The 18312-nt window shown below is 44.1% G+C and overlaps 1 protein-coding gene across 1 annotated transcript; it reads left to right on the forward strand.

Moving 5' to 3' along the window:
- Positions 1–3050: 3050 nt before the first annotated feature.
- On the forward strand, positions 3051–17042 carry LOC131088526 (sodium- and chloride-dependent neutral and basic amino acid transporter B(0+)-like). The gene is made up of 14 exons (XM_058032654.1): positions 3051–3098; positions 3723–3885; positions 5654–5785; positions 7253–7414; positions 8747–8882; positions 9642–9774; positions 11591–11731; positions 12689–12917; positions 13002–13127; positions 13207–13325; positions 14495–14594; positions 14991–15100; positions 16036–16203; positions 16804–17042. The coding sequence occupies exons 1-14, from the start codon at positions 3051–3053 to the stop codon at positions 16948–16950; spliced, it is 1914 nt and encodes a 637-aa protein (XP_057888637.1). The 3' UTR covers positions 16951–17042.
- The last annotated feature ends 1270 nt before the right edge of the window (positions 17043–18312 follow it).

The raw sequence follows: 18312 nt of genomic DNA on the forward strand, positions 1-18312 counted from the left end.
CTGAGGGCAAATCTGCTTTCCATATAGTTTCAAGTCTCCACCCATATTATGAGCATGACTTCGAAGGCTTAAGCATTTTGCATTTGTAGCACTTTTGCAAGTGTTCCTTTGTAAGGAGATAAATGAGCGAGCTGCTTCTTTTGAGTTGTGATAGAAGACTGTCCATAGAGGCAAGTAGGAGTGACCTTGCTGCATTTCTCACCTCTGAGGTGGCTTTAGAGATGAATCCAAAAGTCCTGAAGTTGGAGAAAATTGGATTAAGCACCTCGTTGTGATTTTGCCAATACAGGTCTTTAATATGATTATGTAATTTGTAATAGAATGAATTACTGTTATGTTAGAGAACCAAACTTATCACACAGTGCTGAAAACTTCTGATGTTTTTCTGAATAAAATTTTTTCATGATTTCCATTTAATGAAAAAATATTTGTGGCTTGAGATCCATATTGAGTAGATGTGTGTGTCCTGGTGGTCTGTTGAGCAGCAGCAATGAACATCCCAGTTATGGAGAAAAGCAAAAACTGATTAAAAATAAGAATTCAGGAAGGATATATAATACATCAACTCCTTTTCACATGAGCAAAACCTCCTCACCCTGGAGGGATTGGCAGCATTGAAAGGAAAATTTGCTTCCTACCTTTGTTGCACAAACAGTTGGATGAACCATTAGAGCCAGGCAAGCCAGTATTGGCATGAGGCCTCTTCAGCAAGTAATTCCCAGACTGTGTTTTGCTACAAACCCTGTCTGCTTCCACAGGTACCTCTCTGGAGTCACAGATGGCCATTTCAGAAACTGTTGCCTTTGTAATTTGTCCTTGACAACGCCATCTTTGCCTCTCCATTCTGTCTTCTAAGCAGAAGGGCCACTTCTTGGCATGCCCTCCTTGTAGATACACTTCCACCTTGCTTACAGCAGGCTCACAGTGAAATAAGACATTTCTCACCAGATGGAGAATGCTGCCTTGCTTTCATGGGCTACTAGACCAACAATTGATTTTTTTTTGTTTTTAAGTTAGTGGTAAAGATTTGGTCTAAGTTACCTGTGTGTTTTCTGCCTTGCTTCGCCTGTTTATAGCAGTCTGTCTGATAGTCTCCTCTAAAGAGTGTTACATTGCCAGTTGAGTTCTGGATGAGAGTAATTATATGCTGTTGATAGACAGTTAAATGATTTAGATCATCTTCCTCAGATCCTGAAGGCCAATATGGGGTTTTTTTGTTGTTGTTGGTTGGTGGGTCTGCGTGTGTTGGGCTGCTAGGATTCAGTGCATTCTGAAGTGATTTGCAAAGTGAGTTTTCTGGTCTTTAGCTCACACCAGTTGGAAGGGGTAAATGAACCCCAGCTTTGTCTGCTGAATCAGTTTTGGATGTGTGTGTCAATGTTAGTGCCAATATTAGTAAGCATTGCTATCACAGAAGATAGAGGTTAAGAACAGAATTTACTCATCGTATTCCTAAATAAGCACATCAAACACAATCTGCTGTATCACCAGAGCTATTTGTGTTAGCTAAGGGCAATACCCAACACCTGATAATAGCACTGGTGCAACCAAATGGAAAACACAGGTATCTCACTGCTCCCTGGAAATGTCAGAATTGTTTGCTGTATTCTCAGCATGTTAAGATTATAATTAATTCATTTCTAATTTTTCCCCCCATTGGATTAACAGAAGATTCAGTAAATGGCATTGATAGTAACCCAGAGGTGCTTTCCAAACTAGAAAGATTACGTCAGTCAGGCTGCTGGTCAGGAGATGGGATATCTCATCTATGGTAGAGCCAAACTGGCCCTGGTTGGCTGGCTGATAATTCTGTATTCATAGCTGAGACATTCCAGGGGTGACTGGCTGGCATGGTGCTTGGTTGGTGAGTGGTGATCCCAGCTGTGAGGAACCAGGCTCAGGGATCAACCTGATGGACTCAGCCCCTAGTGAATGCAAGGGGAGCTGCTGTGCTGTTCAGCTGCAGAGCTAACAGGAGAAATACAGCCCTGCTTCAGGCACAATCCTCTCTGGAGATAGTCCTCTCTCCTCTGCTCACTGTAGACAGTCTGTAGAGCCTTGTTTTCTTTAATTTTTATTTATTATTTTCTCCCAAAGCCTGTGTCCTGTCAGGACACAGCACCTGTACTTGCTTTTTGTTCCAAAGGTAAGAGTATTCTGGCATCTTTCCAGTATCTAAAATATAACTCTCCTTGAGAATCTGCTGCACAGGGTGATAAAACAAAATCTTATGTTTCATTCCCAATTTACAGATGCTGTTGTACACATTCCTCAGTCCTGGTGTACCTCTTTGTTGTGGCTAGATTGAAACACACTGGGTAGCACTTTGCTAAATGAAAAGTCCACACTAATTTAGACAGAAAAGGTATTTGTCAAGGTGTGGATCTGAAAAAGCCATGGAAAAGACCATTTATAAACAGGAGAGAACAATTAAGCAACCAGACAATCTGTGTCTCTTCATGTCTGTACACAGAGTGTGCTTTGAGCAGGGTGTTAGGTAAAGCCTAGGGAAGGTCACTATGACAGCGAGGGTCAGTGTTTGATGGGGGATTGGCAGTCCTGAGGTAGAAAACAAGAAGGAGAGTGTGTGGGTAGGTGTTGGAAGAGCAGGAAGAGGGGAAGGAGTGGGGAGACAAGCTAGAAGTGAAGGTGTGTGACAGAGAGGCGGCCAGGCAGGGGTGCAAGCAGAGCTGAAGAGCCCAGAGTGAGGGAGCGAGCCCGGGCAGGTTGGCGGCAGGGAAGTGGGTCGGGCTAAGGCGAGGAGCGAGGGCGTGCGGAGGGCAGGCGGTATTTAGGAGGGGAAGTGGGCAGGTGACCGTGCGAGGTGTTTGAGGCAGGTGGGTGTTCCCGAGGAAGCGGGCGCGGGGCTGGGGGAGGGTCAGCGGGCCCGGGCTGCGAGGGGCTGCCCCGGGGGCGGGAGGCGGCCCCGCCCGGGCCCCGGGGCAGCGCAGGGGCCGCGGTTCCCGGCAGGGCAGCGAGGGGCGGGCGGCTGCCGGCCCGATAAAGCGGCGGGCGGCGGGCGGCGCGGGCAGAGCGCAGCGGCGGCAGAGATGGGGATGCTCAGCCTGCCCGGCTTTCTGTCCTGCGGGAAGAAGAAGGTGAGGCGGCGGGGGGAGGCTGGCCGGAGGCTCCCGGGCAGGTGGGGTGCCGAGGCACCTGGGCAGGTGTGTGAGAATGTAGGCGAGTGTGGGTGCACCTGGGCAGGTGGGTTGTGGAGGTGCCCAGGTGGGCGTAGCGGCGCTCGGGCAAGCAGGGCGCAGGTATGTCGGCAGCTGAGGGCAGGTATGAAGTTGTCTGTGCAGGCGAGATTCAAACAGGTAGCGGAAGGTAAAGTGGGATGAGCTCCTCGACAGATGTACAAGGCGCTAGGACAGGTGTTTTTTAAAGTGAGCATACAGGTATGTGCTGATGTAAACATCTGAACAATGTATGGGGGCATCTGTAGGGGCAGAATAGAGGAGTGTCCTGCAGCTGATAGCACAAAGGAGTAAGGCAGGAGTAAGGCAGAATTGTGGAGGTGTTTGGGCTCTCTGGGGGGACCCTCTCTCACAGGTCTGTGCTGTCCTGCCAGGGACCAAGTGGACTGGCACCCAAAAAAATGACTCTGCCCGTCCTGTCTGGCTGGTCAGCTATCCCAAGGTGCGTCTCTGGACAGAGAAATGATGATATGATTGCCCTTCCTGCCTGGTGGGTATCACAAGCCTTCCCTCTTCTCTCCAAAGGACGTCAGTTTCACATATGATGGAGATACCGGTTGCAGCGATGAGAATGTGGACCGTGGCAACTGGGCAAACAAAGCCGAATACCTGCTGTCCATGGTGGGCTATGCCGTGGGCCTGGGCAACGTCTGGCGCTTTCCCTACCTCGCCTACCAGAATGGAGGAGGTACCTGTGCTGAACGGCAGGGTCACAGGGGGGACACACCTTGCTATCCCCAGGAGAGAGCAGAGCAAGCTCCAAGGGCCAGCTCTGAGGCTGGGCATGTTCTGTTAAAGCTGGATGTGAGCTCTACCACCCTGGGAACTGGGATAGAGCCTGCTCATGGGAAAGGGCACTAAGAGGCACCTATGTGCTTTTTTGGTACCAGATGAGAAGGGAAATAGTATTTAGTTTGAGTTGCAAATTTCTACCTGAGAATACCATCTTCTGAATTACTCATAAACAACGTGTACCTTTTTGTCCATGTGCCAATATCCTCTCCTTGTCTAAATAGCTGCTCTCCCTCCCCAGTGCTTACCCTCTGGTAAGTTTATGTTATATACCATACCTGGTATGTTTATAGAGAACAGTGGAATCCCCTCTGCACCTTTGTTTTTCCATGCAAACACTCTAAGCCAGAATAATGATCTCAGCTCAATAATTACCCAGATCAAACACTTGGGAAGTGTGAGACAGGGAGAGCCTCTACCTGCTTACACAATGAACTAGTGGCAAAGCCACGCAGAGGCACTGGCTTCCTTGGCTTGTATTCCAGAGCTTTATCTACTTGCCAGGCGACCCCTGGTAATTAAAGAGTGCCTAAATAGTAACTGCAGAGAACTTACTTGTATGTACCTGTTTGCTCTGCCTAACTCTTGTTGAAGTAAAATTCTGGGCTGTAAAGGCAGTACAGCCCAGACAGCTGCACATGGAATATAAGGAGGCATTTCCAGTATGGAATTTTTATTGGAGTGACATGGGTTGGTTTGCATTACTTGAAGTTTTGTTGAAGAAAATTGTGAAAACCAAGTAAGTTGTGATGTCAGCCCTTGGACTAGATCTTTTTTTTCATCTGCTGCAGCAGAGACTTTGCATTTAAAGCATATTTGTGCTGTTGCTTGCATCCTTTTCTGTGCCCCTTGCCCATGATTGATAAAGACAACTGTTATATCCTTGTTTTGAAACAGAGGAGTAATGCAGTTAATTCTGTGGGACAATTTACTTCCCTAAATTACATCAGGTATTTGCAGTTCCTTGCAGAACTGGGTCCTTGATTGCTTTAAATTCACTGAGAGTGATGAGGACAGATTCCTGCAGGGATATCGTGTTATGTTTATGAAACTCATGCTCTCGCTTTCCCTGTCTTCTGTGCACACACAAAGAAGTGCCAGTCCCTTTCACAGAACAAGGCGCTCACTGATATCAGGTTAACGTGCACTATTAAATGGACTTGAACAAGAGCCATCCTGAGATGATGTTTGACACAGGACTCAGCCAACCATAGAAAATAATCTTCATGCTTTGATGTCCAGTACCTGCTTAACAGGGCAGTTGCAAAACACAGCTGAGCACACACAGGAATGGTTCTGTTCCTCTTTAAATTAAAACTTGGAGGATTAAATAGAAAGTGGACAAGGTGCACTACAGTTAAGCAGCATTCTTACTTGTATTAGAGCACATCCTCAATAGTTTTTTATAAAATGAATTTACTTTCTTATAAGAGAAGTCATTCTTTTAAAATCAGTTCTGCCATTCATAGCAGGTACTACTTAGTCTTATAGAAAACAGGACTTAGAAACAAATCTCTCTATTTCAAAAATAAGCGCCTCCAGTGGGGAGCAGGGGAGAAAGGAGGAGTATAAAATGTGATAAAACTGTGGTGAATAGTGAAAGATGCATTGTTTTCTCTGTGTGTGTGATTGTGCTTTTCCCCCCATTTTTTATCTCCTCTCAGGTGCTTTTCTAATCCCCTACACCGTCATGCTGGCGTTAGCTGGCTTGCCCTTATTTTTCATGGAATGTTCCATTGGGCAGTTTGCCAGTCAAGGGCCAATTTCCGTCTGGAGAATGTTACCATTGTTTCAAGGTTGGTTTTCTTATCTTTCCTTTTATTCTAATAATAAACTGTTGTGAATTAATGATTTCTTAATGAAGTTACTAATTGTGAGACACCGATATCCGTGTAACCAGTGTTCTGTAGTCAGGTATATACTTCCTCATTATTCAGTTAATAAACAGATGCTGAGTAAAGATTCCCCCAGAAAGGCTCTTGGTTATGAAAGGTTTTGTCAGAGATTCTTGTGCTCAGCAGCTCCATCACTCTCACTCCATATGTCCAGGCAGAAGGAAATATCTCTGTTTTGCCGTGTGAGGGAAAAACTCAAGTAAAACAACTTGTGTGCAACAGATTGAAAGCAAACTTTAGAAGTTGACTTTATCACTGGTTTATTATGCTTCATGTCCAGTGTGTCTTGTGAGGCAATTGTGTGTTGGATGGGTTAATTCTGTATTTGGCTGCCAGTGTGGGCACAGGCACGCGGGTCTGGGTGCTCTGTGCAATCTTGTGCACAATCAGTGAGCAGCTGCCTTGGGAGTCACCTGCTGGTGGGATAAAATCCCCTAGATTCTGGCTTTGTAAAGTGGGGTGCCTCTTGAGATAAGAGAAATCGTTGCATGCTGTAGTGGTAGTTTGAGTTTGGGGTGATGGTTTGTATTTCAAACGCTCTCAAAGGAGATTTGTTTGGAAACAATTAACCATGGCTACACTCATGCCTGTCCATCCTGGTCCTGTACCAAGGGTGTAAAGGACTGCAATGGTTTTGTTTGTCTTAATCTACCAGAGGAGTTAACGTAGGAGAAGTTTCCTTTGGATACAACAAGAATTTGCTTGTCGCCTACAGAAACTGGTTGCCCCAACATTTACTCTTATTGCCAGTCTCTGTTCTGCAGCACAAGAAACTTTCACGAAAGCCGTCTGTCTGTCTTAAAGGAAAAGGTTTTAAACCCAGCATATATGTTATATATCTGTAAAGACAGCAACTTATTTATAGTTTCTAAGATGACTGGAACTGTTTGCCAGGCTTTTCCAAACTCACAGAACTAAACTGATTTTAACAAGGGGAGAACAGTAATATTGAGAAGATTTACTGTGGTTTAAAGCATTCATTACAGTGGAATCTTTAAAAGGGCTTGTGCAGTCCTAGTAGAGTTTGTTTTACTTTTGTAAATTTCCCTCTGAATGGGGAGAGAACAAAATACTGAATTTCTCCTTTAGACTTTGTAAATAGTGCATTTTTCTATGGGCCTGATTCAAATTGTGTTTCAAAAACATGTTTGAGATGGTCAGTTTGGATCATATCCATCATTTAATGGGTTTGAAATGTCGCTGTTTGTTTGCTGTTAAAAAATATTTTAAAACCAAACAAAAACCAACTTGAACTTCTTCCCAAGTCGCCTTTTAAAAGTCAAGTGAAGGCTATTTGTTTTGGTGGGAGGAGGGGTTTTGCAACCCGAGTTTGAGGTGGTTAAGATATTTTGTGTTTCTCTTTTCTAGGAGTGGGCATCACAATGGTCATCCTCTCAACATTTGTGACCATCTACTACAATGTTATCATTGCTTATGCACTCTACTATTTATTTGCCTCATTTCAAAAAGTGCTGCCGTGGTCAGATTGCTTTTCCTGGTCAGATGATCTCTGCAGCAAGACAAAAATAGGTACCATACTTACCAGACAGAGTTGAATATAATTGGTTTTGGTAATGGTTATATTTGGTAATTGTTTGGTAACTGTTTTCTGGGTGAAAGTACAGAATTAGGACAGCTATCCATGGCTTCAAAAGTCCTTCCTGGAGTTTTGTATCTGAACACAGAGGAGTGATGCTTATCCACTTCTTTGCCACCAGTTCTGGATGCTTGGGAAATCTACAGAGAACTGGGCTGAAATCACTTTGTTGGATCCTTTTTGTTTCCTTTTAAACCTCAGCTTTTTTCTAGTACATACATTTCCAATTGCTTGAAATACGGCATTCCCATTTCATCAGGCTTTGTGGCAAAAAAACCCCTTCCATGAGACAAACTAGTGCAGTAGTTTTTATCGAGGTCTTTTCATTACTCCTTGCGTCCCCTGTGGCTATGGTAATCCTGAGCACCACTGAGGCGCTGGTTTCGCTCTTCATTAACTCTTTAGAATGTATCTCCACACCATTGTTCTTGTGTTTCACAGCAGATGTAGGGCCTAAGCAGTTACCTCACCAGTTTCTGTATCAGACCAGTTTAAGGCAAAAGGTGAAGTTGGTGAGGTAATTACCAGTTAGCAGCTGGAAATGTTCTTGCAAGGTAACCAGTGATTATTAAAATAACAAGAACAAGATGAGGATGGATTATATTGTTTGCAGTATTAATGTAAATATATCTCAACCATATATCTGAAAATATCTTCTAAGAGGCCTTATGTAACAAAAAGTTGGTGATCATTTATTCGCAAAACAACAAAGATATCAGCACCTAATTTGTAAGTTTTGGGGGAACACAAAACTGAACTGAACTGAGGAAGCTGTCCTGAAATAGGCTTCAAATGCTGATGCATATGCTGATGAAGTGTTTTTTATTGTATGTTCTGGCAAAAAATTCCCAACCCCAGTTTCCATTCCTCCAACTCTGCTCCAAGGAAAATATGTAAAGTGTTCTAACAAGCCCTCTGCCGCAATCAGATGAATATCAGATACCAGATGATCCATGTGTGACCTTGGTTTGGGACAAAGGTTTTCATAGAGTAACCAAGGCTACAATTTTAACTATGCTCAGATTTGTTTTTTGTAAGTATTCTTGAGGATAAGTAAAACGTGGTGAGCACACCAGATTCTTGGTGTTTTGATTTACAGTCAAGTAGCGAAATCACAGCTGCAAGTGACATTTCCGGTTTGTTTCCGAATCTTGTTAGCAGGCAAACTGAAGCTGTAATTGCTTAGGAAACACATTTGCTGTATCGATCTGATTTTTTAAATAAGAGTCATCCCAGTATTAATGATTCCTTTTTCTTGATTTCAGTAAATGACTGCAACACAACCTACAATGGGAATATCATTCGTGCAAATTACTCCTACCTCACGGCCAATAATCTCTCATGTATAAATGGCACCATAACGTACAAACCAGTGCAATTTCCTACCGAGCAATACTGGAAGTAAGTAAATACTTTAAAGAAATTACTGAAAAAATAAATACCTTCTTATGCTTTGTGGTTTTGGATGTACCTTTTATTTTTGTTTTATCTTGCAGTCCAGAAAAAATGTAGTCAAGGGACATGGGCATGCAAATCACTAGAGAGGGGACTTAAAATTTAATTGATAAGTTTGGCTTTTTTAAGAGAAATTATGTATAGAAAGAGAAGCAAGTGAGTCAACCTTTAACCAATTGGAAAATGCTGCCATTTCTAGAAGTCCTCTTCTCTGAAGTCCTGGTAGGCACTACTTGGCATCTTTACACATAGCATATACTTTTCTTTTTCTCAGGAGTTACTGTGTAAAATATATTCACCTTATTCTGAATCTGGGCCTGTTGTAAAATTGCCATTTCTTTATTGCTCCACGGTCTCAATTTGCCTCATGTTCACTGGGTTCCTGGAAACTGATTCTTTTGGGCTCTTCTTTTCCTGTCAGGATTTCATGATTAACACAGAATATCTTAGGTGGGTCTTAGAGGAGATGTATGGAGAGACGAGAGCTGGTAGGCTTCAAAAAGAAGGAAAAATTGCAGTTACATACATATAGAGCTTCTCATTGCCAATCATGCACTTCCAACTGCACGCTCTTGGAAGAGGCTGCAGAGTGTTGTAATAGCCTCACACAGCAGCTCATTTTTTCTGGAGAAGTAGCTGAAGAGGAGTGTGTGAGCTTTGTGTGCTGTGCCATCCCCTCCTGACGGGAGCATCGTGTGCTTTCAGCAAAGTGGCTCTGCAGCGCTCGAGTGGGCTGGACGAGACCGGCAGGGTCGTCTGGTACCTGGCTCTCTGCCTCCTCCTCGCCTGGATCATTGTTGCAGGTGCCCTGTACAAAGGAATCAAATCTTCTGGAAAGGTACGTTAGGAAGACCAAGGAGATGACTTTTGGCCTGATTCTGCCCTCCCAATGTCAGCTGGAGCCAGGGAAGTTTAGCACAAGGCAGGATGCAGTCCTAACACACCCACCTCTGCTGGGCTCAGCGTTTGTCTTCCCTTCTGCTCCTCTGCTTCATAACTGTTACATAAAATATGAGTAAGGTGCTGATTACACAGCTATTACTTCACTCCTGGGCCTCCACTCCACTGGGCTGCCCTGTATTTTGGAATCTTGCCGTTGTGCCGGTGATTCCAGCTGAGTTTTAGCTGTTGCCTGGGCTGTGTGATGGAAGCGTGCGTGTGGTGGCACACATGGGCACACGCCCTGGGAGCACCCGGTGATTATTTTGTGCTTCCAGACTGGTTGAGATGGTTGGACCATACAGGTCAGGTGCTGTGAACAGGTGTGTGTGTGCGCAGGTTTTTGGCAGATTGTGAAATGTTGTTTGTTCCCAAGGGTTGAAATTAGTTGTAGGGACAAGGTACTTAGATGCTTGTTTTCAGAATCTGTCTCTGCTGAGCTCCCATTTCCACAAGCTGCAGCATGGTTTTCTGGAGGTTTTTTTTGGGCTAGGCTGACTTCAGGCAGGCTGAATTTCATCCTTTCTCACCGAGACCCTTTTCTTGGTTTGGTTTCTTCCTCCTCATACTCTTTTCTCACCTTTGTGTTGCATCTCCATCATTTACATCTTCAGTCTCAGTTGCCTTTGCTCTTTTGTTCACCTTCTCTGCACAGATTTTTTCCCCATTTTCCTTCTGTCATTGTGCCTTTCTTTGGTTCCTTGCTGCCTCCTTTCCTCTGCTCAGTATGCGGTCTCCTCCTGTTTTGATTTCTATTTGGAGCTTTCTGTCCTTGTTTAATTCCTTGGGGTGGAATATCTGTTCTTTCCTAGCCTCAATTATTTGGCTGCATGGCTCTTCTTAATCTCATGTTCTTTGGGTTCCTGTCAGTTGCTCTTGCTGTTGTCATTTTTTTTCTGGCACCAAGACAATTTTCTTTGGAGAGTAAGGTGAGACTTGGAAGAATCTAGCTGGGCAGGAGCAAGACAGATGAAAGGCAGTGAGAATTGTGCTAGGCAAGCATGAAGGAAGTCTTTGGAAATGTCAGACTCACCACACAATGGCACAATGCTCTGGCTTGGTGGAGGCAGCAGTCCTGGGTCAATTCCCTGTGTGAATAACACTGAGATTAAGACTCAAGAAACCAGAGTATTGTTGAACGTAGCCTGTGTGACATTAACTGTACTGCTGGCCTTGGTCCCATTGTGCTATTACAACAGAATAGAACTGTGTCTGAGAGAACCTAAAAGTCCTTGCTCCATCAAAGAAAGCTTCCAGAGCAGTGACTTTAACAAAAAATTTTTTGTTTTGGCTTTTTTTTTGAGGGATGGTTGGGGGGAGTAGCAGAGAGCTCATCAGGAGATAATTCCCCCCTGGTCGCCTAGTTTTTCCTGGCTTTCAGCTTGCACTTGCTAGAAGCACTGCCTAGCAAGAGATGTCTGGGCTAGTTGAATCCAGACCTACAGCAGTAAATCATGCCAGAAAAATGCATTTCTGAAACTGGTCAAGTGCGCTCTCAAAAGTGGATATGTGGCTTGGGCCTTCTGCTTCTGCGGGAATGCAGCTCCAGAACCGGCTAAGCCAGATGGTTTGGTGGTTGGCATGTGCTCATTTCTCTGGTTGCCTGTTTCTCTTTTGTACCAGCAGACCTTAGCCTACAGCCTGTCCAGTCTTCCTGCATGAAGGTCTGTGGATCCCCTCACGCCTAATGTGTGTCCTGGCCCATCTTTCTGCAGGTTGTCTACTTTACTGCACTCTTCCCATATGTCATCCTGTTCGTCCTGTTGGTGCGAGGTGCCACCCTGGAAGGTGCTTTGGATGGCATTGAGTACTACATTGGGAGAGAGTCCAATATCACCAAGCTGATGGAGGCAGAGGTGAGAGGAAGTTCAGCCCCAGAAGTGTGACACGCTTTCCTGGTTATGTGGCTTTCTTCTTTTTTATCCAGTCAGGTCCTTCAGGTTCTGCCCTGTATTTTGTATCAGCAGCTGGTTGTGTACAACGTCCAAGCCCCTATTGCAGCTTCTCTCAAATTGAAAGACAGTCACCTCCTTCGCCCTCCCTGCCACCCCAGTGATGAGAACTGTGCTATTGCTTCTAAACAGTTCTTGGGGACCATGCTGGAGTTTAATCTTAGCAGGATCTGCTGACAAAGTTCTTGCTGATGATTTTAAGGGACTTTATCATAAGGCTGAAGGGATCCCTGAGTTTGAAATTCAGGCCATGCCTTGCCTGGGAAATTACCTTGGGTAATTAGGTGGACCAGGAAGGGCACCTCATGCAAAGAAAGCCAGAACTTTCTTTGTTCTGGCTTATGCCAATATTATTGCAGTTTTATCAAAAGCAACCATTAGGTGTGATATGCATTTGTGGTATTTATATGAGTGCTTGGCACTAGCTGAGGGGCTACATCAGAAGCAGGAGTGGTTTGTTTGGGTCACACAAGTGGGAGTGTACATGGAAGTTCTCACTCCCGCAGCCAGTCCTGGTGGTCCTTATTTGTTATGTCTGTGCCAAGATTCATATCTCAGCAATTCACCTATGTGAACAAATCTAATTTTTTCTTCAGGGTTAGCCCACTACGATTTAAGTATTTGGCAACATGCTTGGGATGTGACCTTTAGACACGATAGAGATACTGTTTGTGATTGAGACTGCAAGGTCACCAGCATGTTATATTCTATCCTCCCTAAAATTCATACAAAATAGAATTAGATACACAGGCTGAATGAAAAAAGGTACCCTTGAGCTTCAATGGTGGACAGACTTCAGTGTTTATGATAAATACTATAAGTAATACAGCAATTCTCCTGTTTGTTTTTTTTTTTTGGCAGGTTTGGAAAGATGCAGCCACCCAGATATTTTTCTCCCTTTCTACGGCATGGGGTGGGCTTGTTGCTTTGTCTTCATACAACAAGTTCCACAACAACTGCTACTCAGATGCCATTCTAGTTTGTGTGATCAACTGTGCCACCAGTGTATTTGCTGGGTTTGCAATATTCTCCATCCTGGGACACATGGCATTTGTGTCTCAGAGGCCTGTCTCAGAGGTGGTGGACTCAGGTAGGCTGATGGTCACACTGTTGGTATTGGGACTTGCATTGGCCAAGGCACGACAGCAACATCCTTCTCTCCACTATTTTCCAGGGTTTGAACTGGCCTTTGTAGCCTACCCAGAGGCTCTATCCCAGTTACCAGTTTCTCCTCTGTGGTCCTTCATGTTTTTCTTCATGCTTGTGCTTTTGGGCCTTGACTCCCAGTTTGCCAGCATAGGTAAGTGGGGTTTTAAGTGACTCATGTCTTTTCTTAATTTTCTTAATTTTGCTGCTCAAACTCACTTCTTCCTTTGCAGAAACAATTACAACCAGCATTCACGATATAAATCCCAGCATGATGAAAAAATTAAGAGGACCTATAACCGTGGGTGTGTGTGCAGTATTGTTTTTATTTGGGCTTGTCTGTGTTACTCAGGTAAGAAACTGAGTTTTTTTGGTTGTGAGTTTAGTTATGCTGCAAGTGATGAACTCAAATCAAAATACCCTTTCCAACTGTTGCTTTCTTTGTGGATAAATCTTAGAGACCCTTGAATTTTGACAGTGTGCCTAAACACACAATCAAGTGGAAAGCTTGAAGAACCAAAGGTTTTCTGTGATTATTGAACTGAGACAGGCTTTTAAATAGAAGGCTTTTACAGAGCCTGCAAATGATCAGCCTGATTTATGGTTCCTCAGTTCAGGAATTTATTTGTGTATTCACAAGTACACACATAAAACATGTCCACAGCGCAGTGGGTGCTGCTAATAAATGCTGATGGGATCTTTTTGTTCAGAACTCACTACCAAGGAGGACAGGAATTAAGGAATGACCTGTCCATGTATTAAAAACCCATTGGCTCATGAGCATTTGTAGATTGCATGGTTACTTCTCCTGCACGTGTATAGTTCTATAAATAGATATACAGAAAAGGAATTTTAAGTATACTGTGTAAAATTTCTTGAGGCAATTGCTTTTAAGGGTGTAAAGGTTCACTGCTATTACTCCATCTAGAAATAAAGATTTATGTGTGTAATCAGACTGAAAATGTGAAGGAGGTAATTGTGGTGAGTAGACATTTGTATCGTCAAGCAAAGTACATAAGTCATGAAAGAGGATGATGAGGAAGCTTGCAAGGGACCCAATCACAAGAGTGTGGAATGGCTCAGAGATTGTTTCCTGCTCTGGGATCCTGCTATTGCATGCTGGTGTTCAAAGCTGTGGTTAACCCCATGGAGAAGTCAGGCATGTAGGAGGATTGAAGCCTCCCAGAACTGATAACAGGTATAGCCATTGCTGTAGTTCAGTATAAAACCTTTGGCCCCAAATTTATTCCTGTAAGCTCCAAATTTAAATCTTGCTCTCAGTTGTTTATGTATGCTCTCTATATGCATAGATCATGCTTTTAGCACCTATAGTGTTTTGTTAGATGTGATTTTCAACTTTACATAGAGGATTTAAAGAAAATAATATTCACAAATCTGTAGTTGACCTGGAGAACTGTGAACTTAAAAACTCAGAGTCATGATTAGTTAAATTGTCTTGAACAAATGCATCTTATCTGTATGTTACTACTCAAATTCTAACCTCTAATGTTTGTCCTGCAGGCAGGAATTTACTGGGTTAACCTAATAGATCACTTCTGTGCTGGTTGGGGACTCCTCATTACAGCTTCCCTGGAGATAATAGGCGTCGCCTACATTTACGGTAAATTATTTGCATTGAAAATACATTAATTAAACTAAACAATCCCAGGAGCAGTGTATATCATGGAGTCACAGTATGGTTTTGGGGTGGAAGGAACTTGAAAAATCATCCTGATTCCAGCCCCTGTCATGGGCAGGGACACCTTCCAATAGACCAGGTTTCTCAAAGGCCCATCCAGCCTGGCCTTGAGCAGTGCCAGTGGTATAAAATACTAATTATTACAATAAAGAAATTATAAGTTAACCATCTGAATAATTATAGGATTAAAAAAAAAACTTTAATGCAGAGCTGGAGAAACTGTCCTTGATTATTGCTTTTCTTTGATTGCTTTTGAGTAACCCCACGTGCAAGGGAGGTACCTGCTTTACAGTGAGTCCCATGATTGTCTTCCAACAGGAGGAAAAAGGTTCATTCAAGACATTGAAATGATGATTGGAAAGAAGACCAATTCATTCTGGCTGTGGTGGAAAATATGCTGGTTTTTCATCACTCCTGTGCTGTTAATAGTGAGTGCACATGACTGGATTGTGTTAGTGTGACAGAATTTGGTGACTTAATATTGAAGAAGTTGCTTTGTGAAGATTCAGGACTGACTGCCCAGGCTCTATGTATAAAGATGGGGCATAGCTGTGCCAGTGAAGTGAACTATGGCCTGTATCTGCTTTCTGATACAGAGAGAGCTGGGTCTACACTCCCAAGGACTAACACAGGGCAGCTAGAGCCTCTGCCTTGGCAGCGGGATTATCTTAATTTCAGACTGAGATTGGTTTGAAAACCTTTTGAGGGAAATCCCATTTTTGGGTCAGATGTTCTGCTGTCTAACTGAGACCTTTAAATGTCCTGTTGAATGTTTGGTTTTTGTTAAACCTGTACTTCCAATGGTGAGTGTAGATGGTTGGATTATGTTACTATGACAGAATTGATCAACATTGCCAATCCAGGAACAGTGGGAAATCACTCTGGCCAGTACATTACCTGTAATCTGCCCAGACTGTAGTTTAGAAAATGCTGCTTAAAACGATCCAATTTCTGAAGCAATATTTGCCAATTTCTAATCTTAGGTTCTTTCCTGTGTTCCTGTAAATAATGGAATACAGGAACGCAAAAAACATTTAGAGAAGGGTACTGGGCTCAGCCAGCAATACATATATTACCCAACATAAGATTTAAAGAAAACCTAGAGATTAAGTTATGTTCAAACACAAATATACTTAGTGCACCTCAGCACTGGTGTCATTTTTCAGTCCTGGCCTTCAGTCTTGCTGCTTGGTGATGACTGAACACCAAAGTCTGCACAACTGTTCTCCTACTCAGGAAACAAGAGGGAACTGTGCAGAACTTGTAGACAACCCTTCTTTTTATTAAACCAACTTGGAAGCAGTGCAAATTCAATGTTGTTGGAAACCTGATTTTCTCTTATTGTTTTTGCCATTTTTTCTAGGCTGTTTTGATCTGGTCTTTGACTACATTTTCAAATCCCACTTATGGCTCAGTGAAATACCCAGCCTGGGGAAACATTCTTGGCTGGTGCATGATCATCTTCAGTATCATCTGGATTCCTATTGTTGCTATTGTAAAAATACTTAAAGCTGAAGGAACCCTTCTTGAGGTAAGGGCAAAAAACCCTACTGATATAGCCTCAAATCTGAATTTCTTTGGTATTATCAGGACCACCTGTGCTGTTTTCTCCAACACATTTACTACTTTGACATGTTTTTCAAATGGACTTTTAGACCAAAGCATTATCTCTGGTAGTTGCATCAAAGGTGCATCTCCCTGCCATGTTCTGATAAAAAGATAAAGTCTAATTCTTTGGGAGTGCACACACACCATTTGAGAGAGATTTTTCATCAGTTCTGTTGCTATTCCAGCTTCTTTAAATTCTCTGAAGAATTTCTATTGCTTTCTATCCCCATATAATTTTCTGGAGTTTTGCCTCCCATTCCTCACAGAAGCAAGTGACACATCTGAGATATTCTGCTCTTGGCAGGCTTTCCCAAACAGTTGTGTTGGTCGCAGCTTTTCCTGTTCCTTGACCTCAGTGTCCAGCACCCACAAACCCCAAGGACACTTGGAACGATTTTAAACAACTTTGGTGATTTGCCATTTGTTGAGCTGCAGTGTGTGCCTAGAGCTATAATTGTGCTGAATTTTAGAAGCAGCCTGGACTAAGGGAAGACATTAAATGCCTGTTGGTTTTGCTTTGCAGCGCCTTGTCAGCTGCTGCCGGCCTGCAGCAAACTGGGGCCCCTACCTGGAGTGTCACCGAGGGGAGCGCTACAGCCACATGGTGGACCCCAAGAAGATGGAGAACGAGATTCCCACTGTGTCTGCCATTGTATACAAGCGACGTTGAGATGGCTGTTTGGATGACTGTTTTTTAACACATATATGGGTTTTGTCTTTTGATATGGAAAAGGTACCGAAAAAAAAAAAAAAAAGGCAAATCAGCAGCCCTGCGTCTTTAATATCCATCCCCCAAATGAAAGCGAGTTGTATTATTTATTTTTATTGTTTTAGTATTTGGGGTGGAACACATCAATTAGGCACTGAGATCTCACCAGGTGTGTAGGTTGAGAGGGCAGGATAATCCATTGCAGGCTCCCCAGGCTGGATGGGGTTAATCATGCCCAGATACATGCTGGACTGGGCATATTAACCCCATCCAGCTGGTATCCAGCTGGACTGCAGATACGGGTGTGGGGGAAAGTAAAGACATTCTGGTGCTACCAGCTAGAGCCCAAAGGGGCTGTGTGTGCGTGTGCCCGTGCCCTGAGGTGCAGCTCTGCCACCCCAGGGGTGTGCAGTAAGCAGAGGGGAACGGGTGTGCTGCTGCCTGGCATACCGAGACACACTGGGTAGCACTTTGCTAAATAAAAAGTCCCCACTAATTTGGACAGAAAAGGTATTTGTCAAGGTGTGGATCTGAAAGAGCCATGGAAAAGACCATTTATAAATAGGGGAGAGCAATTAAGCAACCAGAAAATCTGTGTCTTCCCATGTCTGTACTCAGTGTGGACTTTGAGGAGTGTCCTTGGCTGTTATGGAATGTCTGGGGAAGGTCACTATGACATCCCTTCCCATAGAGGGTGAAATGTCACAGCCACGGTTCTGGTTGGAACAGGGCAGATGGGTTGTGTTGGTGGTTGCCTGGTCATTCTGCTCAAGTTCTTCCACTGGACATGACAACTCTCCTGACTTGTCCTTTCTGAGTCTGTACCTGAAAGTTGTGTTAAGATGCAAAAACTACCGGGGAACATAAGTTCCTTGGTGCGGAAGCAGGACCGCCAAGAGACCACCAGGGCAGTGGGAGAAGGTGAGGCCGACAGGCAGTGCCTCCGTGGGGAGCAGGCACAAGGAGCAGCGGAGTGGGCTGATCAGGCGAGAGTCAGTGTTTGATGGGGGATTGGCAGTCCTGAGGTAGAAAACAAGGAGAGTGTGTGGGTAGATGTTGGAAGAGCAGGAAGAGGGGAAGGAGTGGGGAGACAAGCTAGAAGTGAAGGTGTGTGACAGAGAGGCGGCCAGGCAGGGGTGCAAGCAGAGCTGAAGAGCCCAGAGTGGGGGAGCGAGCCCGGGCAGGTTGGCGGCAGGGAAGTGGGTCGGGCTAAGGCGAGGAGCGAGGGCGTGCGGAGGGCAGGCGGTATTTAGGAGGGGAAGTGGGCAGGTGACCGTGCGAGGTGTTTGAGGCAGGTGGGTGTTCCCGAGGAAGCGGGCGCGG

Source organism: Melospiza georgiana, chromosome 12 (assembly GCF_028018845.1).
Source record: "Melospiza georgiana isolate bMelGeo1 chromosome 12, bMelGeo1.pri, whole genome shotgun sequence".
Taxonomy (NCBI): domain Eukaryota; kingdom Metazoa; phylum Chordata; class Aves; order Passeriformes; family Passerellidae; genus Melospiza; species Melospiza georgiana.

Coding starts and splice junctions, on each gene's coding strand:
- LOC131088526 (XM_058032654.1), top strand. CDS start 3,051: ATGGGGATGCTCAGCCTGCCCGGCTTTCTGTCCTGCGGGAAGAAGAAG. Junction 8,883..9,641: donor CCTACCGAGCAATACTGGAA/GTAAGTAAATAC, acceptor GTGTGCTTTCAG/CAAAGTGGCTCTGCAGCGCT. Junction 13,128..13,206: donor CTCCCAGTTTGCCAGCATAG/GTAAGTGGGGTT, acceptor CTTCCTTTGCAG/AAACAATTACAACCAGCATT.